Source organism: Globicephala melas, chromosome 18, assembly GCF_963455315.2.
Source record: "Globicephala melas chromosome 18, mGloMel1.2, whole genome shotgun sequence".
NCBI classification, from domain to species: domain Eukaryota; kingdom Metazoa; phylum Chordata; class Mammalia; order Artiodactyla; family Delphinidae; genus Globicephala; species Globicephala melas.
This window is the reverse complement of record NC_083331.1, coordinates 32,052,972-32,077,653: the sequence shown is the minus strand read 5'-3', so window position 1 is coordinate 32,077,653 and position 24,682 is coordinate 32,052,972. Positions and strand designations below refer to the sequence as shown.

The following is a 24,682-nucleotide window of genomic DNA, read 5'->3' as shown; positions in this document are numbered from 1 at the left end:
TTATGTCTCCATCTTACACATTGGATTGTTTTAAGAGTCTACCTGTATTTCTGATCAGAGCTTCCCTTAGAAATGATGTTATTAATCACATATGCTATTAAAGAGTTATTTAATTTATAATGGATCTAAAACAATGCTGAAAACCTAATCAGATATTACATAAACTTCCTATAGTGCACTATGGAGTTCATTTATGAATTTATTTCCCTACATTTTTTATCTCTTAGCAATTTACCACTGCTTTCATTTGTATGATCTCATTTGATCCTCTCATCAACTCTAGATAGGTATTATCTCTATTACACATGTCAGGAACATGTAGGAACATGTAGCCAGTTGACAGCTCAGACTAGAATGCAGATCTTCTTTCTCTGATACACTATTCTTTCCATTGCGGGAGTGGGGAATGAAGGCCAAGCAAAGCCATTAGCTCTGAGGGACAAGACCAAGGATAGAAGTTCCAGGTAGAGACTGATGGATGGGAGAGAAAATGTTTGTGGAGAATCACAGGCAGTTGCCTTTAGCTGAAGAACAGATTGTGATGTTGGAAACCAGAGATAAGATTTAGAAAGCAGTTGGAGTCAGTGTCAGGGCCAAGAGAAAGGGTTGGGACTTTATGTTGTGGGAAGTGAGTGATATTGAAAATTTGTGACCAGGGGATCATAATTCCGCTTCAGTGCTCTATGGGATGAATTAGAATTAGGGAGAAACGAGAAGCAACATCATTTTAGGCAACTCAAGCGATATTTCAGGTGAAAAATAATTCAGTTCTGGACCACCAACATTAAGTTTAGTCAGAAAAGGAAACAATGGATCACTTCTTGGGATACTGGCATGTACATGAGCAAGGTTTGGCAACTGAATGGTTGTGTGAGCCCAGGGAAAGGAGGGAACAAAGCTGTGCTGTTTACAGTGGTGGTGGGAATGTGCTCCCGCTGGTTCCCTCCCCATCGTGACCTTTATTCTTCTACTTGGTGACTCCTTCCAGCTGACCACGCTAGTGCTTCATTTGTTAATATAGTCAACATACGTTAATGAACACTTTCTTTTCTAGGTGTTAAAGATAAATGGAAACCACAATCCCTGCCCTCGACAAACTCTTCTGTGGTAGAAACCATCAAGTAAACAATATTGTAAAGGATTTATTGCTATATGTACCACAAGTCATTAGGACACAGAGGGGCAACCAGTTCAGCACACACAGCTCAGGAAAGGATTCTCAGTTATCTATCTTGAAGGAGAAGGAGTTAGATTGGTGAAGAAAGTGGGAAGGATGTTCTGTGTAAACAAAACAGCATGATCAAAGGTGTGAAATTGGGAACGTGGAACTGTGATGTAAGTTGTTTAGTGAGCCTGAACATGTCAGCATCTATCTCCTAAGAACAGTGACATTATCCTCCCTGATCATAATATAATTATCAAACTCAGGTAACCAACATTGGTACAATATAATTACTTAATACCGAGCAAATTTAAAATTTGTCTAATTATCCCAATAATGTCATCTGTGACTTTTTACAATCCGAGAGCTAATGGAAGATTGTGTGTTGCATTTAGTTGCCATGTCTATTTAATCTCCTCTAAGCTAGAATGCTGCTTCCCTAAGCTTTTCTCCTCTCTTTCTCTTGCTTGGTGTTTCATGATATTGATGATTTTTAAGAAACCAGACCAGTTGTTTCACAGAATGTCGCTCACTTTGGATTTGTAAGATGGTTTCCTTATGTTTAGATGCAGGTTAAATTTTTTTGTTGTTTGTTGTTTCTGTTAAAGATGGTTTTAAGCTTTTATTTATTTATTTATTTATTTTGGCCATGCCGCACGGCTTGTGGGATCTTAGTTCCCCAGCCAGGGATCAAACCTGTGCCCCCAGCAATGGAAGTGCATAGTCCTAACCATTGGACCTCCAGGGAATTCCCAGGTTAAATATTTTTACACAGTTTATATTGTGTCCATCTCAGTGCATCACTTCAGGAGACAATTATTGTCAGTGTGCCCCATTACTGGTGATATCAAATTTGATTAGTTGGGTAAGGTGATATCTTTGAGATTTCTCCATACCATGTTCCTCCATAACCTTACATACAATGGGTTTTGTAACCATTGATGATTTCTGCCTAATTAATTCTTACTGTGTGGGTTGTGATATGGTGAATTTTCTGTTTCCCTTATCTATCTCTTATATTAATGGAACTCGGTCCTCTTTATATCTTTGACATCTATTGGTTCACATTCTTATTCAAAGCAGAGCTTTTTCTTCCCCGATATTTAATAAATTTTTAAATTTTCAGCATCAGTATGGATGCATGATTCTTTTTTCCAGTGTGTAATAATCCGTTCCCATCATTACCCATTCAGTGCTCAAATTGTCCTAAATTTGGCCAAGGCTATCCTTCAGTCTGGCTCCTCTGCCCTTTTGATATATCCCTATCTGTCTTTGAGCACTTTCTTATTTTCTGGCACAGTAATATTTTCTCAACTCATTTCATACTTTCTTGATCTCAGTCCTAGAATGAGCCATTTTTCTAAGTATTCCGGTTCCTATTAGTGAGTAATAATATTTAGAAACCAAGATCTGAGGGCCAGCTGTGCTCATTGCTACTGTAGTGTCATTACTTCTAGGCTCTTTTGGGCCACGAAGCTAGAAAAAGCATTTTTCTTAAAGCTTGATCTTCTATGATACCTTTAGATCCAATCCAGCACTTCATGGTTCTTCCTCTCCTTCTCCCACTCCATATTTGTATCTCACATCCCACAGCAAGCATCCCTGTTGCCAACAGCATCAGCATGTTTACCCATCTGCTCAGGCTTATAATACACATGTAATACTTTCACAATCACGTCATCAGTACCACTAACAACAGCAAACTTACTAAAGAATGTTCAGTGTTTCCTTTTACTAATGAAATATATTCACAATCTTAAATATTTAGCTTTACCTGGAGTTCTTTTTAGAAAAAATATAGTTGAGTTTGAGTGTAAATTTTCAAAGATAGTTACTAATTAAAGTGTCTGAAATATTTGACATATTTTAATTAAAATAGCCATCAAGCCACTTTAGAATTAAATTTACGTGTAAGTTAACAACCTCCAAATACTCTGTTTCTCACCCACCTGTTTTTGGATTATACCTACGAGGTTTAGTACTTCTCTAAAAATGAAACAGAACCAGATTGAAAAGGGCTGACACATGTTTATATTCACATATCTGTTTATAAACTGTAAATGAATGTGTTATTTGTACTCTACTGCATTCATTTGTCATCTGTTCCCTATAAAGGGATTGCGTTTCAAAAAAAGAAATAAAAAGTCCAGAGGAAAATAGTTTTCTAGTACTTTACACATGATGGTATACCAGACATACAATTTCATAGAGAATGCCTGAAAATAACTTCTCTCTAAGGGACAAAAAAAATCTTTGGCATTTTCATGAATTTAGGTTGATCCAATAGTTTCTTTGAAGCTTTTTTTTTTTTTAACCACTTCCTTTAAATAACATCATTGACAACTGTAAATAGCTATAGATTATTACAAGATAACCAGATAGAGAGAAATGGCTCTATAACCACATCTTCATCAATTATATACAGAATATCAATTTAAACTAATCATAATGTGATATAATCATTTAGATTTTTGAGAGCCTCTTTTGGTTTATTTTCCATTGTAGAAGACAAACTTTTCATACATTCTGTAAAAGTTTGCAGTGATTGTTCTGGGTCACCTAAAGTCTGGGGACAATTATCCTGATATGAAGAATCAATTGTTGGGAGCACGTTCACAGAAATTAGCCTGGAAATATAATTTTGTATAAGTTTAGACAGCAGAATCTCAATAACGACAACAGAAATACTCTCCCACACCTGGTCGATTTTAGAAAAGGAGCCGATGCCTTGAAAATAACCCATTTCTACAAGGGAAATGTGATTTATGATAACCTGAGACACAGATATGACTAGAACCACCTTCCATTTAAAGTTATTTTGCCACCAGACTATAAAAGCAGTGCTCTGAAGTGAATCAGTCGAACTCGGTTCTCTTTAGTGGACAGTAACACGGACACTAATGAGACAGATTTCATTAAAAGATATTTGATTTATGAGAGAGTTAAGTCATATCATATTTTGAAATTGCTGGCTTAGTCCTGGCATCTGATCTTTTTTCCCCCTACCATACCATCACCAGTTTCTGCGCATGCTTTGACATTGCTATGGTAACCCCGAGGGCTGATGGAATTCCCTGCATCTCTTTTCACAGAGGGTGATGAGACAGGAGTGATGGATAGTCTGCTGGAGGCCTTGCAGTCGGGGGCTGCCTTCCGCGACCGAAGGAAAAGGACACCGAAGCCGAAAGGTGAACGTTACACTTGTTTCCTGTTCCTTTCTAGGGGACTATCACAAAGAACAACCCCCCCCCCAGCACCCCGCACGCACCAACATCCCCCCCGCCCCCACTTTTTGTAATTCTTTTAAAGTCATGTGTCAAGAATGCAGAGCTGTGGGCAAAAACTCTTCAGAAGTTTTATAAGTTTGTTTAATCCTTCCCTTGCAAGTGTCAGAGAGAGAAGCGTTCCAGTTGGCCAGTGTCAGTAGCGCATTAACAAATCAATGCACTGAACCTGGAAAAGCCTGATTAGTGTGACAGGTCTCATCTAAAGAACCATATGTACCTTATCCCAGTGGAGTTCACAGTAGCATAATTAAATGAGAAGTAAAAGTCATAACATTATTGCTTCAAGTATTTCAGGGTATTGAAGCATTGCTTTGCTTCCAGAAATACTTAACCTTGGAAATACGTCGAATACTGTTATACTTCCTGAGATGAACAGACCTCTATATTAAGATTCTTTTATATATATTTTTTAACAGATATTCGGCGAAGTCTCAGTCCAGCGTCTCAGCCTGTTCTGAAAGTTTGTAACCATGGTAATAAACTGTATTCATAAATTGCACATTCTCCTTATCTACTTTTATCCTCTTGATCTGTGATTTTAGTAGGTTGCTGTGAAGTTCTCGAGTTTCAGTATGACTAAAATAGTAAAAATGTGTGGATGTACATATTTGCGATGCGATTGTGCACTCATATTTTCCATCCTTCCATTATTGCCTTGAGGTAGTGTCGAGGATTCTTCTTTCAGGTCTCAAGTGCATGTTTTACTTTTAATATTATTATTTGAAGTTAGCTCACACATTCTGATCAGTGTTGTCCAGTGTATCCTTTCAAAAGCATTGTGCTTTCTTAGAACTATTTTAAGTAGTGGATTTGCTTTACATTAAGATACAATTTGAAATATTGAATTGTTACCTGTTTTACTGTACCGTATTTGCCAGTACAGTGTGAAACACTGTGACCAGCATTTTGGCAAAATCTTTAATACAGGTGAGCTTCATGTGATATTATTGTGGCGGGATGTGCTAGAATCACTAAAAAGAAGGTGAGTTAACTTAGTCTCCGATATTTATCTGAGACTGACTCCTTTCAGACATCTCTAACTGGCTCCTGAACACGCAACCTCATGGAGCCCTCTTCCTGTCTTCAAGATGCCATTTTGTGTTGATTGGGTTTTGTTTACTTTGGTTCCCTTTCCCTCACTGTTATGTATTACAGGGTTCTGCTTACCTTTCATGGTCAAAGTCAAATTCATCCATCGTGATTGCCGTTTATTCAGTGAGATTGTTACCAAAGTTTACCAGATTTAGAAATGAAAAGATACTTGACAGATTTTTTTCGAGAGTTGTTTTGGGTACAGATGAATTACGTTCTAGAAGTATTAATAGCTGACTGAGTAGAGAAACTTAAGTAGAATTTCTAGGATAACATAAAAAAGAGTATGCGGTAAATAAGAAAAAGACATGGATGTAATGATCTTTTAATAGCTGTGTAGATCCTGACTGCTCAAGGTAAAGTATACATAATACATGCTTAATAAATGAGAGAAAAGGTAAAAATCTACACCAAAATTTTAAATAGATCTTTTGACTTTTTTCAATAGTATGTTTTTATTGTTTTGCCTTTTCCTAGTCTAACAATAGGAAGAAAAAATTGTAATAAGTCAGAAAAATTCATTGTGGATAATTAATCCCTAGCTTTGGGTTATTATTTAGAGTCATTGTGATATACTAAATAATGGCAAAAACTGTAGAGGACAGAGAAACTCAGAGAGGCTGAAAACTTTCTTAGAGTACAGAGCTTTTTAGTGACACAACCGTAATATAGTTTTGATTTCCATCATGTTTCTTGTTTGATTGAATATAGGTACTTAGATTTTTTAATTATTATTATCAATACAATATATGAAATAAACAACTCAGCCCCCATTGTAAGTCATTAAAGAAAAGACCCACAGCCATGATATGATATGATTATAATGGCATACATATACCCATGCTGTGTTTAATTTAAAATAAATATTTTGGCCATTTTGTAGGGGGAAATTATTTAAGATAAGTTTGTGTACTGGCCTTGAGAAACACAGTCCTTCTGTGACTGTAATGTTAGTAAAGTGTCCAGGCTACAAAGGTTCATCTATAATTGTAAATTGTGATACTTCTGGTCCAGATGAAAAAAGCAGGTGAGCATTACATTTCTATCTCTACCAAGGCCAATGTACTATCGTAAGTTCTAAGGCTTTTGTGATAATTAAGCAAGTAGATTATACAGCAAACCAAAGGAGATATACCATAAAGATCAAATTCTCTGTTCTAATAAAAATGTAGTGGATTAAAATAGTTTAAAAACTTATTTTCATTGATATTTCTTTTGTTTTCCCTTTATACTTCTAACCAAGTGAAAAAAATTCAAACCACCAGACTAATCTTTAAGGATTGTATGTATAAAGATAGATTTATCCGACTAAACATTGAAAAATGCAGAATTTGGTTAAGGACATTGCAACAAGCATCATGCATATTTTTTAGAAAAAGGTGACATTTCAGAGTTCATTTTGAAATCTTTTTCTAAAAATTAGTGTGTTTTCACTGAAAGTACTAACCCTACAACTGAACTATGCAACTGAAATGTAACATGGAAACCTCGTTTATTTTTTAATTTGCTTTCATGTACTTAAACAAAACTAACACCTGATATTTATATTTTCTAAAAATATATAGTAGTTGATATCTCATTAGTTTTAAAAGATATATGAGATTTTCTACAATTATTTTAAATTTGTTTGCATCCTAAATAAAATAATAATATTAATAGTAATAATAAAGTTAATATTTACTGTTACTTTGCTTGAGTTATTTAAGTTAAAAGCCAAGCAATATGTTGAAATGCTTTATACATATGCCATTTAATCTTCTTAATAATCCTATTAGATAGTCAATGTTTTTATCTCTATTTTATAGTCAAAAATAACCAAGGATTGAACAGGTCTGATAGTTTGTATCCAGTCCTATGACCAAATTTCAAACCCAGGTCCTTCTGACTTTTGAGTCCAAGCTCTTAATCTCTCTCCCACATCGTGCTCTGAATACAACTGCTTGAATCCCTATCTTTTCCTCTTCCCATCATCTGGGTGAACCACATGTATACATTTTTTTCTCTTGTGACATAAGTTTGAGCTATTGAGATACACCCTCACACCCTCTCAGAGGTTTTCTAGCCTCTGGTCTATCTTCTCCCTTGTTCTCAGATTGAACCACTAGATAGCATTCTTTTCTTTATCTGAGGCTTGGATTACAAGGATAAACCACCTTCTTGAATGAGGACCACTATTTATTTCTTTTAATAAACTCTCTATTAAAAGATCTAAATTAATCTAATAAGTTTATACTCTGTTAGAAAGATCATGGAAATTTTAGATTATATATAGATTATAAATATAGACTTAGACTATATATGTGTGTGTGTGCGTGTGTGTGTAGAGAGAGAGACAGAGATCATCTTTTATTGCAGAATGAGAAAATCCTGATAAAGTATCCTGTGAGACCTTGGGGCTAAAATATCACGGAATATATTTTGGCAAAAGATGACCTCAAAAGTACAGTATTCTAACTCCAGAAATTGTACACACTGAATAATTCAGCCCTTGTGTTGTGCTCCAAATCTCTACCCAAAATACTTTTGTTAAAACCTTTCCCTGTTTTATCTTTTGCTTTGTCTGTTAAGACCTAGGAAGAAATTAAGTATTTGGTATTTTTCCTTGCTAAACCTTCACTCATTCATTTATTTAGCAAAATGTATTAAGCACTTGCTGGGCACTTAATATGTAGTGATTCCCTCTAAGAATCCACTATCTAGTTGGGAGACAGATGAGCAACAATTCTCATATATCTAATTAATGCCAAGATAGCGGTAATGCACAGAGCTTTTGGAACACCAAGAAGTCTGAAAGACCAATCCAGACTTTATGAGGACAATTCAAACTTGGCTTCTAGAAGGACCTGAAATCAAAGCTAAGTTTTGAAGGATAAGTAGAAATGAGGCAAAACCCTGAGGGCAAGCGTGAGCGAAGAAGCAGAAGCAGCATGCACACTTTCCCAGGAGGTCTTTTCTGAACCTTAGTCTGAACCCTGTAAAACTGTATGCTCTTATAAGCACCTATATGCTCTTACTAGCACCCTGGTTTTTCCTATTATGCAACACACATTTGCCTTAAAATGTTCTTATTCAGTGTCTGCCACACTACTCCTGAGTCCCATCAGGGTGCAGACAAGACAATAAAGGAGGGTTTCTGGCTTGTTTACTGCCGTAACCCCAGTTCTTCCATGGGTTGGTGCCCGACACATGGATATTTAGTAAGAATGTGTTGAATGAACAGACATGCTTATGTTTAGGCTTGCATAGAACAATTAGTGTACATTGAGCAAAATCGGGTCTGCGGTTGTCACCCAAATAAGTAGGACTTAGTATGCCAATTGCTAAAGCTCTATCTGTAGCTAGGAGTTATCCTTCTCATCTTCTCCCTAATATGTTATCTGTCATCAAAAGGAGATATTTGATCGTCACAGGTTTGAAGGTTGTTGCATTAGATGTGAAGGGTTAGGCTCAATCTTGATTGGATTATTTACTCCTTAGCAGTGGAGAGTTACTTATTAATTAGATTTCTTTCCCTTGCTTAATCAAGCAAAGTTTAACAACAGTAAATAAATGAAAGCATCTGCTAATGAGTACAGGGCATTATCTCATTTCTTTACTTAATACAGTGCATTTGAAATCTAAAGATTTTCTATAGTTTGTAGAAAATAGTAAGTCAAGTTAATCAAAATATTTATTAACGCATTTTAATAAAATCATACCATATTTGGGTGTTGGTGAATCAGTGTTAGTGAATCACCTGGCCTGGTTAAAAATAAAGGACCAGATAGGGAATAAGTATATTGAGAGTCTGATGCCAGACCAAGAACTTGGACTACTGAGGTTTTTGAGCAGGAAAATGACAGGTCTGAGCAGTTTGTATGGAATCAAAGTGACAAATGTTAGAGAGAAGAAAGAATCGAAAGGACTTTGTAGCCGCTTTGAGCCGACATGGTTTGGCTGCAAGGAATGGGGAGAGTTAGAGAGCTGATCAAGGTACGAGGGGAGAAGCCAAGTCTAGAGCTCTGTGTTGATACCCTCACAAAGACTTGCTAACACTGCATAAGCAGATGAGTTACCTGCAGGAAATCTTCAAAGCTAGAGAATGCAAGTCAAGGACTGAGCCTTAGGAATGGACACAGGTGAGTAACAGAGTGAGTGAGAGACAGAAAAAGGTTGAAGATGGGAAGGATTGCATAATAGTGGAGCCCACATTATGAAGGTTGAAAGAAGACTTTCAAGGACTTGGTATGACTCTATGTCCTTGAAATGACTTGGTATGACTCCCATTTCTTTTTCTTTGGTTGTTTCTTTCTTTTTTTCTTTATAAAACTGAGTGGTATTACCACTGAGTGACTAGTGTTTTTCAGGGTACAGTGATTTCTACTCTCTTCAGGGACTTCTTTTCCCTTGTAGACTCTGTAAAATGTTTGTGACAAAGCTTTCACAAATATGAATTGTTCGGCCACACCTTATGGTGCATCTGCCTGCAGTTTGATTGCATCTCATTAGATGGTTCTCTTTTCATTAAGTGGTACGGTGGGATTTTTTTTTTTTAATTAACTGGATATAGAGTAATCAGAAAGAATTCTATAAACTATATGCAATTAAAATCCCTAATGATAAAACTATTTAACTGTGACAAAATAAGATAAAACATAATCAAAATTTTAGGCAAACAAGGATTACACATTTTCAGTGAGCATCCATAACCTAAACAAAATCTTGCTATATTATCTTTACACCAAATCAATTCTTAATAGGCTTAATTTGGATTTGATTATCTATTTTGACTCTTCCACTTATGTATGGAGCTTTGAGAGATTTTTATAGAAATAAGATTGTATTGCCTCCAGACACAGCTGCTCTGCCACTCCAAGACTGGAAGTCAGAATTAAATGTGAAGCTAGGTAGATATCTTTGAATTGGCATGATTTCCCACAAAATAACACTAAGGGGGGCGCACAAGACAGGCTTTGTTGTTGATATATTAAAACTTCACACACAACCATCCCCCCTCCCTGCTTCACTCAGCCTTGGGTCCCCTTATTTCTTGACCTACCTTTTTCCGAAACAGCAAGAATTTGTCTTGAGGCAGAATTATGAAATTTGTAAGGTTTTCAGTGGTGTCTATTGAGCACTAACTACCATAAGGCTTTTCTGAAAACAGTGAGGACGACACCAAACCAGTCTTTGTCTAGAAAACCTTATCTATCAAAGTAGTAAATGGTGACAACTACCATTTCCATTTTTTTAACTGTATCCTATTTTAAAGTAGAAAGAGCATAAAGAATAATATAGTCAAATTATATGATTTTGCTAAATGTCATTGGCTTAATTTCTTGAGAATCTTTTTTTGTTCTCTTTCTGATGAATTTGTGCCTGCCTAAGGAAGGGAACTATTAAAATACTAATTGTTTTTGACACCCTTACACTTGGGCTTTCAAGCAGAATTAAGTACTACCTGTAAGTGTCAAAAGACTTAAACATTTTTTAAGGAGACTTTTCTAGCCCAAGAATATAAAACAATTTGGGTGATTTCACATTTTATTCAAACACCAGTCTCTGCTATTTACTATGTAGTCAAGCAAAAGGAAGAACAAACTCAGCAGGGCTCCTGCCTGTGTAAGGATGCCCTGTGGGTAGACAGAAAGGCCTTTCTAATTTATAGTCAGGGCAGGACAACCTTTTGGCTAGTCATTATCAAACAGACTCTTAAGCATGAACAGGTTAGAAAGTTCTCAAGTAGTGAGGACCTCAAGTTGTTTTAAAAGGACATTTATGCAAGAAATAGCAAATGCCTCTCATTTAATGAGTACTCACAGATGTAAGTTGAAGGCTGAGACTAAATTGAGTGAAAGGAGATAAAGAACTATTGTATAAGAAAAGTTATGTCCTTGACTTCTCTGAAATAGTTGTTATGATTAATATGTCTCTTGTTCTATTTGTGTTACACAGTGGACTATAATTGTTATCTTTAAATTTTGGGGCCCATTCTAAATCTCTCCTTTTCTTATAGCATAGGTTCAGAGTCTGGATTTATAAGGAGTCAATGGATAGACTCTAGAAGCTCCTTTAACTCTGTACTTTCATTTTAGATTTTGTGCTTGGGCATTTTTTTTTTCCTGCTCAAAGGATCTGTTGATTTTATCAAATTCTCCAAAGAATAAAAAATAATTATTTTATTGTTTTATTACTGGTTTTTTACAAATTTTCTCTATTTTTACATGTTACATTTTTATGCATATATACATGACGTGTTTTCCCCATTTGTGACTATGTCAATAGAGTCTAGTTCTCAAATGACTTTTACTGTTATTTTTTTGTCATTTGAAAACTAAACTTTCATTGACATAATCACAAATGTGGAAAACATATCAAATGGTTGGTGGATCTACAATTTTAGTGACAAATAAATTGTTTCAGATAAACAGTTAAGGTCCAGTGAACTTGTGCTACTGTGGAGGTTCACTCAGGAGGCAGGGAGGGGAAGACATCACCTGTACCCAGGACTGTCATTAGTCTTGCTGGATCTCCCAGGCAGGAAGGTGTGTGTGCAGGGCTCACTGGGTTATGCAGCTGGGAAAGAGCAGTCTCCCAGAGGCCAAGAGAAAGAGCAGTCAGCAAAGCCATAGGCTTCAGAAAGGCCAGGTAAGGAAAGGATGGAGGAGCGCCCAGGCACAGATTGGATTGAAGGACACAGGTGTCACTGTTCACCTCTGGAAGAGCAGTTGTGGTAGAATAGTAGAGACTGAAGCCAGACAGTGTTGGTTAGAGTAGTGGAGGCTGTCCTTTCTAAAAGCCTGGCTATGAAAGAATGAAACAGAAGGGAAATAGCTGGAACTAGAACAGGTTGTAGTTCAATGAAGGGGTTGTGTTTCTTTGCCTTTCGTGTGGCTCTGGCTTTACTGTCTGTATTCTGAAGGGAAGGAGCTCCGGAAGGGAGGGATGAGTGTTTGGTGGGGCAGTATTGAGGGTGAGGTTGCTGGGGGATGGGATGGGAGAGCACCTGGACGGTGGAAAGAAAGGATATATGGAGAGAAGTGGATACAAATATTGAGTAAGGGAGTTTGGAGGTCTCACGTGATGAAGTCTTTTCTCTGAGAACTAGGATATAAGGTCTCCTCCTGAAAGTGACAGTCTCTGGGTGAGGAAGGAAGGCAAGGGCAGTGGAGGATGGCATGTCTCCTAGATGGATTGTGAGAGATTACTGCTCAGGGAGATGCAAGATAATTTTTGCATCAATGGCCCAGCTGAAAAAAGAGGCTATTACTTGTGTAATAATGGCTGTCCGTAAAGTCTGAGGGAAAGAAAAGTAGCCCAGGTGCTTCACAGGCCCTGTGACAAAGGGCATTTTGTTCTCCAACTGCCTAAAAGTTCTAAAGGTTAATCTCCAGATGTAACCATAGGGGTCAGTTTGGCAGTAGGCCAACTGAGTGTGCTTTAGAGCAGGAGTCCCCAACCCTCAGGCCACGGACCGGTACCGGCCTGCGGACTGTTAGGAACCGGCACAGCAGGAGGTGAGCAGCGGGCAAGCGAGCGAAGCTTCATCTGCCGCTCCCCATGCTCTCATTGCCGCCTGAACCACACCCCCACCCACCGTCCCTGGAAAAATTTTCTTCCATGAAACTGGTCCCTGGTGCCAAAAAGGTTGGGGACTGCTGCTTTAGAGCACCAGCCAAGCAGAGTCATCCCTTTTTTAGCGGATAAGGTATTTCATGTTTTAAAATAGCGTAGTACTTAATTAGGAAAATAATGGACACTCTGTTGGAACATCTATGCCATCTAAACACAATGCTGAACCAGTGTGTTTAAGCATTGTTTGGGTGTCGTGCTACATATGAGGAAGGCACTCTAGCAGGGATGGTGGGGACCCTAATGCAGCTGGTTTTCCTCCAGGCATGTGCCAACTACATCATGTGTCTGAGATCTTTTCCTACAAAAACAACGCTTGGTGTTAAACTCAATATTTCTAAGGCACTACTAGATTTACTTTTATATTTTATTTTATTTGCCCCTCATTAAAGTTCAGTCTGGAGTAGCCACAGATACAGAAACCACTTTTCAAGATTGTCATCAGTATCAGAAATAAAGGTTTTGCCAAGTGCCTGTCAGGTATTGTAGTTACTTAAAAAACAGCAATAGCTGTTCTTACTCACTGACTATTTGTGAAAGCATAAAACTAGCCAGATTCTTGAATCCTGCTTATAGAAGCCTTGGGTGATCTGGTCAAACAGTATGACTTGAAAACAGCATGGTGTCAGGCTCGAGCTTTAGAGGCAGACAGGCCTTGGTTTGACTTCTTGACTTAATAAAAGGGTGACCCTAGCAGCTTATTTAACCTTTGGATTTCCTTTTCCTCAGCTGTAAGAGAAATTACACTATGTGCTTCATAGACTATTTGGAAGATTAAATAGGGACTATACTAAAGTACCTACAGTTGAGTAGATAGCTAATAAATTCAATAGATGTTAGTTCCTCCTCGTTCTTCCCCTTCTCTGCGTACCTTCCATGATGCATGTGTCAATAGAAAGATTATAAATTCTTGAGCAAAGTGACAGTAGTATGCAGAATGGGTGTGCTAATTGGAGAGATTGAAATTAATTCTGTTACTATGAATAGGTCCTATACTGCACTTAAAGTGCATTAATTGGTATGAATTAGTTTAGAAAAGAAAAAGACAAAAAATTGAAAGTCTATAGAGACTTTTGGTTTTAAAATAAAATAATAAAGGTATTTTTACCTCCTTTTCCCCATGGGAGTCACCACAAAGCCACAAGGAAAAGGAGTAATGAAAACCAGTGTCAACTTCTATGAAGTCAAGACATGTTTAACCTGGAACAACTGCATATAAAGACAGGGAAGCAGATATTGCGGGAGAGAGGAAATTGGAATCCAGGTGTATTCATTTCCAAGGCTACCAAACAAATTACCGCAAACTGGGGGCCTTAAAACAACAGAAAATTGTTCTCTCACAATTCCAGAGGCTAGAAGTCCGAAATCAAGGTGTTGGCAGTGTTGGTTCTTCCTGGAGGCTCCGAGGGAGGACCCATTCCCCCTCTCTCATTTCTGGAGGTGGCCGGCAGTCCTCGATGTTCCTGGGCTTGTGGCTGCGTCACTCTCATCTCAGACTCCGTCTTCTCATGGCCTCCCTGTGTGTCTCTGTGTCTTCACATGCCCTTCTTATATGGCCACGAATCATTTGGTTAGGGCTCACCCTAATCTAGTGTGACCCCACCTTAGCTTGATTACATCTGCAAAAGCCCTATTTCCAAATAAGGTCACTTTCACAGGTGTTAGGACTTCAACATAAATTTTGGGTGACACTGTTCAATCCCCAACAATTGGGGGATCCCAATGAGAAACAGACTGATGTGCTCCTCACAGCATCACATAAGGGCTCAGGAGTCACGGGTGCCAGGAACCACTGACAAGAGGAATGAGACACCCAGCTGAAAGTGGGGGTGATGGCAAAGGAGCAGGTCAACCTCCATCCAGGCAGCATGGCTCCCAAGTCCAGACTTGTGACCCTCCGGCTGCACTTCCCTCCCTTCCTTTCCTCCTCCCCTCCAGGAGGTGGGAGGTACAGATGTTGTTTGGAAAAATTGTGCTGGAAACTATAAATGGGGTGCAAGCCAGAGGTGAGGTGCTGCACTGGAAACAGGGGTTACCTGAACACAGAGGTGGATCTCCAGGAGAAAAGAGGAGACGTGAATAGCACAGTCCTCTTCTGGCCCCAGCCACCACTCAGTGGAAGCCAAGCTTATACTCCAAGCAGATGACAGAAGATTTTTCTGGAGATAATGAACAGTCTAGAGAAAAGGCCTTCAGATACTGGCATTATGGGCCCCCTTCCCTCAAAAAATGCTAACTTACTGCAAGAGCATTCCACAGAGAAGCCCACTAGTTAACAAGCCTACTCACACAAATTATTTTCTCTGAAATATTAATTTGGCCCAAGGACTCATCAGCTGACATTTGAGGAAAACATTCAACATGAAAAAAGAAGGGAAACAAACCAGAGGAACTCTTAGTAAACAGAGAATAACACCATAATAATTGCAAAGATGTCAAATATTTCAATGATGAAAAGAATAGGATGATATATGTCATATATATAAGATATATATATATGTATAAAAGGATTAGAAACAAAAATCTTTTGGATATGAAAAATATAGTAGCAGAAAAAAACAGTACAGTATTTTGAAAAGCATAAACATACAGAGTTCTAGGGAAGATAAGGGGGAAAATGTAGAATTTACAGATAATCTGATATATCTGACTGTACAATTTTTATTATATTTGTATAACTGTATACGACTGTGTACAATTGTATAATTGTATTATAAAGCTTTGGGGACAAGTATGGAAAGAGTGATAGGCACTAGGAAAATAAGAAGCAATTGTTAATTCTAGAAAAAAGTGATGTACAGTTGACCCTTGAACAACATGAGTTTGAACTATATGGGTTCACTTATATGCACATTTTTTTTTCAGTAGTAAACATTATAATACTACACGATCTGCTGTTGGTTGAGTCCATGAATGTGGAACCACAGTTGGGAGGAACCTCGTGTATGGAGGGCTGACTATAAATCCTATGCAGAGTTTCAAATGCGTGGAGGGTCGGGGCCCCTATCCCCGTGCTGTACAGGGGTCAACTGTATAATCATGGTACACTACTGGAATTTGGCATAGCCTTGTATGCTATTTTACAGTCATAATAGTAAAAGCACTGTGGTAGGCAGATTCCAAGATGGCCCTCGGTGATCGCTGCCTCCTGTTGTTCTTTCTCATGTAACCCACCCCCCAAACATTTTCCAGCATTAGTCTGTATAACCAGCGGAATGGGGTAGAAATGATAGTATGTCACGTCTGAGATTAGGTTACAAAAGATACTGTGACTTTCGTCTTGGGTGCTGTGTCTCCCCGTTTCTTGGTTCTGGGAGAAGCTATGTTGTGAGCAGCCCTATGGAGAGACCCAAGCTGTGAGGATATTAAGCTTCAATCTATCACAATAGAAAATCAATAAGTAATGTCTATAATTGATGAATCAAGAGATAGCAGGAGAAGCATCAATAAGGAAGAGAGTCAGGGACAGTGGACTGCTGTGTTTCATTGGCAGCCTTTTGGATTTCTTCATAAAGTAACCATTAACTTTAAAGAAAGTTAAAGTTAGAAGTATGAAACATCTAAATGGGCAGCAGGTGGGCAGTCAGGATGGCGAAACACCTAATGACTCAGTTTATCCCTATTGAGAATAACCAGAAGCTAAAATCTCTCGTAAGTTGTTTATCTCCTTCTTTACTAAAATACACAGATTTTACTTTTATTTTTCATTTTTCTTTTTCACTTTCTCTCTTCTAATAACTGTGTATAAAGGAGACTTCTCTCTGTTCTAGCTTTCAGCTTTTCATTTTTATGTGATCCAGAGACTAAAGTGCTCTTCACTATGCATTCTTAAAGAGTGATGATATGGGTGATGAGAGTGAGTTACGGTGGTACCTCTAGCTCAGGATAATGACTGTGCTTCTCCATATAAATCATACAGTCTTCCCACTTTTTTTGTGTCCTGTAGATAGCATTGGCCAGTGATTTTGCAGCACATATCTGAATATATTTGTCCTTTGTAATTCTTAATGTGAGAGAAAATGATGGAAATGCATAATAGAGAAAATCAAGCACCACTCTATTTTTTTTCTTTTTTTTTTTTTTTTTTTTTTTTTGCCTTTTAGAGCAAAAGTAGCCTTCCGGTGCTGCATAAGAACTTGATGGCTAATCTGTATTCACTGACTCCTTAGGAAACAAGAGAATGGGATGAGATTTGCATTTGGAATTCATATTAGTTACAGTTATTGAGTGAGTGTTTGTAAATTAGTGTCTTAATACATTACACTGGCCTCATGAAAGCCAAGGATGTAGCTAATGTAGCTAGAAGAACTATTTGTGCTTTGGAGGGGAATGGTGGTATGACTACTTGTTATGTAGTCTAGGTAAGGAGGTAAATATTTTTCTACTTTATGAGGGTCTATAAATTTATTTAAGAAAGCATTCACATGCATTAGGAAAGCTGCATGTCCCATTGATTCCCAAATAAATTAGAAATTATTAGTGTTAACCATGATGTACGTTATTGTGATATGATAGCATTTGGCTTAAACAGTTTCACCATTTATTAGCTCCGATATTAGAATAAATGACAATGATCATTAAATGCTATGTACATTATCATTTAACTAATTATGCTCGCAATCTCCTTCTATTAGTCAGACATCTTTGGGTTAATTAGAGGAGCTGCCTAATCCCGATTTCTAGAGGAATAATGAAATAAAGGAACATTGAAGTATGCTAAAGAAAGTGTTAGCGCATCACCGTTTACCTCATATATCGACTTCATTTACCCTCACCCAGTGCATTATCGTAGCCTCAAGGTTAAAAGATTCTGGCAATTCTTTTTATTTTGAAATATGATTAGGCCGTTAAATTATATGTTCATACTTTTCCCATTAAAGCATGTATGCAGCAGAAAAGTGCTAATATGCAAATGAAAACAAAATTCTCATACCCATATTGAAAGATGAACCAAAAAACACTGTTTAGATTAAGCATTAAAAATGTTAATAACACCTTGTACTTTGATTCTGACAAGCTAATAACTCCAAATCCGTAGAATTTTAAGGTTACAAGTATAAGACACAACCAAGAAACTTTTATTATTAGTCCTTTTATTTCTTATTCTTGTTAATATAGTTAGGCTAAGGGATTCTTAAGCTGATGTTTGTTAAACCATGAGCAGGGTTTTATTTAATCCAAACTATATTTTATCATTGGGTGAAAAGTATAACTTCATCCCTTTGTCTTAGTCTTCCCCATGTCCCAAAGGAGGAGAAAAAAAGAGAAAAGTATCTTTTAAAATTCATTGTGACCTGTCATGAGGCAACTTCTCAAATAATGATGATGAGGCTCTATTTTTGAACGTGCAGACAGAAATAAATGAAGGGCATAGGGCGTGAAGAGGTAACTAGTACAGTCTCCCAGGCAGAGAGAAGCACCGCCCAAGAGAGCCCCTGGGATCCGTGCTACACTTGCAGCCGTTGGCAGCAGTATCCTCTCTAATAAGTCTCAAGGTTTTCATCACTTCCTGAACACTGCTCTGTCTGTTTGCTACTCATTTGCTGGAAACTGGACAAGGCCTATTACTCTCCATTCTATTAACCTCCTTTCTCTTCATTCACTGATCCCCATTCCCTTTCCTCACCTAAATATAAAAAGACATGATCTGCTCAGGGTGAGAGATAAATATATTCAGTAATGGAACTAAGTAGGCAGAGTCAGTAATCCTAGGTACTATGTCATAGTAACTTGTAATGTTTCCTAGAAATTAACTCTGTGTCTTCTACATATTTGTTTGTTTTAAAGCCAGGAAAAGGGAAGGTTTTGAGAGTAATGTTTTTAATTATTAGTTTGTGATGAGTTTTCATGTCTTGCTGGTATGCTCTCTTTGTGGTAGTTTCTCTGCCCCTGGGTCCAGGCCTATCTGTTTTGAAAAGTGTGATTTATTTGTTTCCATGTTGTAGACCTATAGGGTTAGTCACGTGTTCCTCTTCTAAACAGATCTGTAGTCCTACCTAGAATGTCTTTATAGTTTTACACTAAGATCTTCTTTAACCCTTCACTGTCCTCTTTCAAGAAATACCGAATACTATTTCTACTTTCTTTTTTTTAAGTAAAATTATTCTTTATTATTTGAAAAAATTTTTAATTTAATTTTTATTTTATATGGGAGTATAGTTAATTTAAAATGTTGTGTTAGTTTCAGGTGTACAGTAAAGTGATTCCGTTATCGCTTCTCAGCCTTTTGCCTAAGATCAAGTGTAGTATCTGTTCTTATTAGTATTTCAAAATCAGGAGTAAAAGATTTATAAATGTACAAATTGTTGCCTCAGCAAAGCCCTCTCCTTGTTTCAGTAAAGTACTTGGCACTATGCATTTCACTGCACTGGGAAGTATTATTTAGTTTTGTTTAAACATTTCTTATCTTATACTTCTTACTGCATTTTAAATGTATACTGTATATAGAAGAATAACATATAGAAAAGTACACACTTCCTGAGTACCTGGCTTGATGAATGCTCATAAAGTAAGCTTACCTATGTAACCAATACCCAGATCAAGAAACAACATTATTAGAAACACAGAGCCCCTTCCAGATTCTCCCTTTCATAACCTCGCATCCCACACATATCCTGACTGTGACAGCAGTAACTAGACTTACTTTGTCCTTTTTATAAATACAACCTTACGCTTTGTATCCATGTTGTTGTGTGAGGTTGTCATTTGTTTGTTCTAATGGTTATTTAGCATTCCACTCTGAATATGTGAATTTTTTTTCTTTTGTTCGTGGATATTTATATTGTTTCTAGATTTGGGCTATTACAAATAGTGCTGCTAAGAACATTCTTATACATGTCTTCTGGCTCTGTCAGAAATATACCTATTGATCTGCATGAGCTGTTTGTATATTTTGGAAATTAATCCTTTGTCTGTTGCTTCATTTGCAAATATTTTCTCCCATTCTGTGGGTTGTCTTTTTGTCTTATTTATGGTTTCCTTTTCTGTGCAAAAGCTTTTAAGTTTCATTAGGTCCCATTTGCCTATTTTTGTTTTTATTTTCATTACTCTAGGAGGTGTGTCATAAAAGATCTTGCTGTGATTTATGTCAGAGTGTTTTTCTTATGTTTTCCTCTAAGAGTTTTATAGTGTCTGGTCTTACGTTTAGGTATTTAATCCATTTTGAGTTTATTTTTTTGTATGGTGTTAAGGAGTGTTCTAATTTCATTCTTTTACGTGTAGTTGTCCAGTTTTCCCAGCACCATTTATTGAAGAGGCTGTCTTTTCTCCGTTTTATATTCTTGCCTCCTTTGTCATAGATTAGTTGACCATAGGGGCATGAGTTTGTCTCTGGGCTTTCTATCCTGTACCATTGATCTATGTTTCTGTTTTTGTGCCCTACAAACAATAAATGCTGGAGAGGGTGTGGAGAAAAGGGAATCCTCTTGCACTGTTGGTGGGAATGTGAATTGGTACAGTCACTATGGAGAAGAGTATGGAGGCTCCTTAAAAAACTACAAATAGAACTACCATATGACCCAGCAATCCCACTACTGGGCATATACCCTGAGAAAGCCATAATTCAAAAAAACACATGTACCCCAATGTTCATTGCAGTACTATTTACAATAGCCAGGACGTGGAAACAACTTAAATGTCCATCGACAGATGAATGGATAAAGAAGATGTGGTACATATATATAATGCAATTTATTCAGCCATAAAAAGAAATGGAATTGGGTCATTTGTAGAGATGTGGATGGGCCTAGAGTCTGTCATACAGAGTGAAGTAAGTCAGAAAGAGGAAAACAAATATTGTATATTAACACATACATGTAGAATCTAGAAAAATGGTACAGATGAACGTATTTGTATGGCAGGTATAGAAACACAGAACTAGAGAATGGACATGTGGACACAGGGGGGAACGGGAGGGTGGGATGAACTGGGAGAATAGGTTTGACATAAATACACTACCATGTGTAAAATAGATAGCTAGTGGGAACCTGTGGTATAGCACCGGGAGCTAAGCTCGGTGCTCTGTGATGACCTACATGGGTGGGATGTGTGTGTGTGGGGTGGGGGATGTCCACGAGGGAGGGGATATATGTATACATATAGCTGATTCACTTCACTGTACAGCAGAAACTAACACCACATTGTAAAGCAATTATACTCCAAAAAAAAAAAAAGGAAATATACCTAGATGTGTAATTGCTGTTTCAGTGGATAAGCGTATCTTCAGCTTTAGTAGATGCTGACCAACAGTTTTCTAAAACGATTGTACCAGTTTATACTTCCATCAGCAGTGTATGAGAGTTTTCATTTCAGCAATTCTGGTAGGATAGCTCATTGTGGTTTTGATTTGCCTTTCCCTCATGAGTAACTTGAATACCATTCCATGTTCTTTTGTCTTTTTGAATATCTTATTATGTGAAGTGCCTATTCAAGTCTTTTGCATATTTTTCTATTGGCTTGTAGGTGTTTTTCATATTGAGAATAAATAGATTTTGGTACAACTTAGAACTCCATCGTAACACTTATGTCAAACTGCCCATTAAAGGAAAGACTGTGTTACTTTTTAGTAATATAATATTCCGTATCACTCAGATGTTCTAGTGAGAGACCTTAGAATGACAGGTCTGGTCAATATATGTTAAAAGAGCAAGCATGTTGTAGACTCTGCTGCCTATTTACCCTGTTCTGTTAAATTCCCTTTGGTGTACCTGTCCATTGTCTTTTCCTCCTTGTTGTCATGTGAGAGCAATTCAGGGCCCCTCTAGCTTTTCTGACTGAACTGGGGACACTACAAGAACATTATTCTAGAAAAGCTATGTCATGGTAAAACTTCAGAAAACCATTTGTAAAATGAATGAATGAATAAATGAGTGAATGAGTGAATACATGAGTGAATATGTGAATACATGGAAGAAAGAATAAACACATGATGGCATAACTGGGTCTTGAAGTTGGGCCTTCCAATGCTAATCTTGATATAAATTCCATTATGCCCTAATATTTACTATTAATCAGGAAATATTGAGTATGGTAAACTATTGCCATAAAACCTTGTCCTCAACTTGTAACTCGCAAACGTGTATCAGAGGTGAACTCTCAAAGTAACAAACTTGTGATGCATTTAGATTTAATTTTATGATAAAATTTGAATAGCTTTTTTTAAAAACTATTTTTGAATACATAGTCTATTACCAAAGAAAAAATTCAGTTCAATGCACATGATTCTACTATTGATGAGTTAGATCCAGATTAAGTGAATGAATGTATACATTTCTCCTAGAAGATCACTGTCATTTATATGTCACAAAAAAATGTATCATATCTTCCAAGGTCAAATATCAACATATTAATTAAGGTAGTTTTAAACTGATACAGAATAAATATGAAGTAGAAGCTACTCTTAGTTTTTATTTATTTTTTTATTAATTTTTTTTAAAATTGTGGTTAAAAAAACACATAAAATTTACTATCTTAATAATTTCTAAGTGTATAGGTCAGTAGTGTTAAGTATATTCACATTGTTGCACAAACAGATCTCCAGAACATTTTCATCTTGCAAAACTCAAGCTCTATAACTCATTAAACAACGACTCTCCATTTCCACCTTCCCTCAGCCCCTGGCAACCACCATTCTACTTTTCTGTTTTTATGAACTTAATTACTATAGGTACTCATATAAGTGGAATCATATAGCATCTGTCTTTTTGTGACTGGCTTATTTCACTTAGCATAAGGTCCTTAAGGTTCATCCATGTTGTAGCATGCGTCAGGATTTCCTTCCTTTTTAAGGCTGAATAATATTCCATAGTATATATGTACAACATTTTGTTTATCCATTTATCTGTTGATGAACCTTTGGGTTGCTTCCACTTCTTGGCTATTGTGAATAGCGCTTCGATGAACACAAGAGTGCAAATATCTCTTCAAGATCCTGCTTTCGATTCTTTTGGATATATACCCAGAAATGGGATTGCTGGATCATATGGTAGTTCTATTTTTAATTTTTTGAGAAACCACCATACTGTTTTCCATAGCAGTTGAACCATACTCTTAGTTTTTAAATGTTGATTCTAATTTATGGAAGGGGGAAAATGATATGTAGTTTACTAAGTATGTGTTCTTAAGTTCATTACTTACCATGCTTCCTTCTCTATAAAATGTGGTATTAGACTGTCCCATAGTAAGGATGGGCCCTACATTTTTAACCAGCTTCTTTAGGGTTTTACCTTTATATGGTTTAAAAATTTTTACTGTTTAATAAACAGCACTATTTATTCAGGACAAGTTAACAGATATGAACAATTTTAAGGCTTTGTTATTCATATTGCCACACTGATGTGGGAATGGTGAAGAGATTATACTAATTTATACTCCTACCAGCATCCAGTGACTGTGTCCATTCCTCAAACCTTCAACAGCACTAGATGTGTTTCACAATTTTCAGCAATTAGACAAAATAGTATCTCATTGTTTTGCATTTTTAATTAGCAATTAAATTATATCTTTTTGTCTTTTATTATAACTGACAAAATGTGAGGGGCAGGGAGATCAGAAACAGAGGAGGAGAAAAGAAACTTTCTCAGTATTTCTTTTCAAAATATGTCATCCATTAAGGAAAAACCATACATTTTAATGTTGTTATCTCTTCTGTCTTATTTCTCAGCTAGGAAGAGTTATTATTACTGTTTATTTGTGATGTTTTTCAATGCTGCTAGTCCAGGAGTAGGTTTTTTTTTTACATTTTGGTTGTTAATAACAATACATATAACCATCTCTTGATTTATTGGAGTAATGAGGTAGAGATAGAGGGATGGAAATCAGAGACAGACCTAAATCCCAGTGGCACATAAGTGGTAAAGGGAAAGCTAAAATCTCAGGGGGACTCACACCTCCTTCCCTGGGGGTTTTGGGTCATTAGGCAGCAGCTAATAGATCTGTATAGATGCTTGTGACTAAACAGTCTACTTGATGCCAGCAGAGCCAGTTGAAAGGTAAAGAAACTGAGCCAACCAACAAACTGCTTCGGGACAATTTTGGCAGCAATATTAACAGATTTTTTTTTCCACTGAATTTATCACATGAATCCTTTTAATAAAAGGTATTTCAGTAATGAAGGCATTATACATTATGAGCACTTGGCTAAAATGTGAGTTTTTAAAAATTTATAATTTATATACCTTACTTACTTCTAGGAAGAATTTGGGATGGCTTTCAAAAGAAAGCATATAACAATCCTAATTGTAATTATAAGAGAAAACAGACACTGTAAGAAAACAAGAAAGTTGACTCCTTAGCTTACAGCTTTGGTTCTCAACTTTAGCATCTATCAGAATCCCTTGAGAAGCTTAACCAAACACAGGTTGCTAGGTCTACCCCAGAGTTACGGATTCAGGAGGTTTGTGGTGGGCATGAGAATTTGCATTTCTCATAAATTCCCAGAGGCTGCTCATCCAGGAACTACACTTGGAGAACCACAGATCTTCTATCATCATGTTTCTTGAGTATTTGGAATCATGATTGATTAATATTAGAT

General features: G+C 36.9%; 1 protein-coding gene and 1 non-coding gene across 5 annotated transcripts in view; both read left to right on the top strand.

Moving 5' to 3' along the window:
* DIAPH3 (diaphanous related formin 3) overlaps window positions 1–24,682 on the top strand; it is a 547,054-nt gene that overhangs the window by 409,819 nt on the left and 112,553 nt on the right. For all 4 annotated transcript variants that reach the window (XM_060287828.1, XM_060287826.1, XM_030830361.2 and 1 more), the window contains 2 exons: window positions 4,255–4,350; window positions 4,866–4,922. In XM_060287828.1, the coding sequence (XP_060143811.1) occupies window positions 4,255–4,350; window positions 4,866–4,922 (153 nt within the window). The remainder of the gene's footprint in view (window positions 1–4,254; window positions 4,351–4,865; window positions 4,923–24,682) is intronic.
* LOC115839071 (U2 spliceosomal RNA) lies at window positions 19,363–19,545 on the top strand. The gene has a single exon (XR_004033907.2). It is a non-coding gene; the product is annotated as a U2 spliceosomal RNA (small nuclear RNA).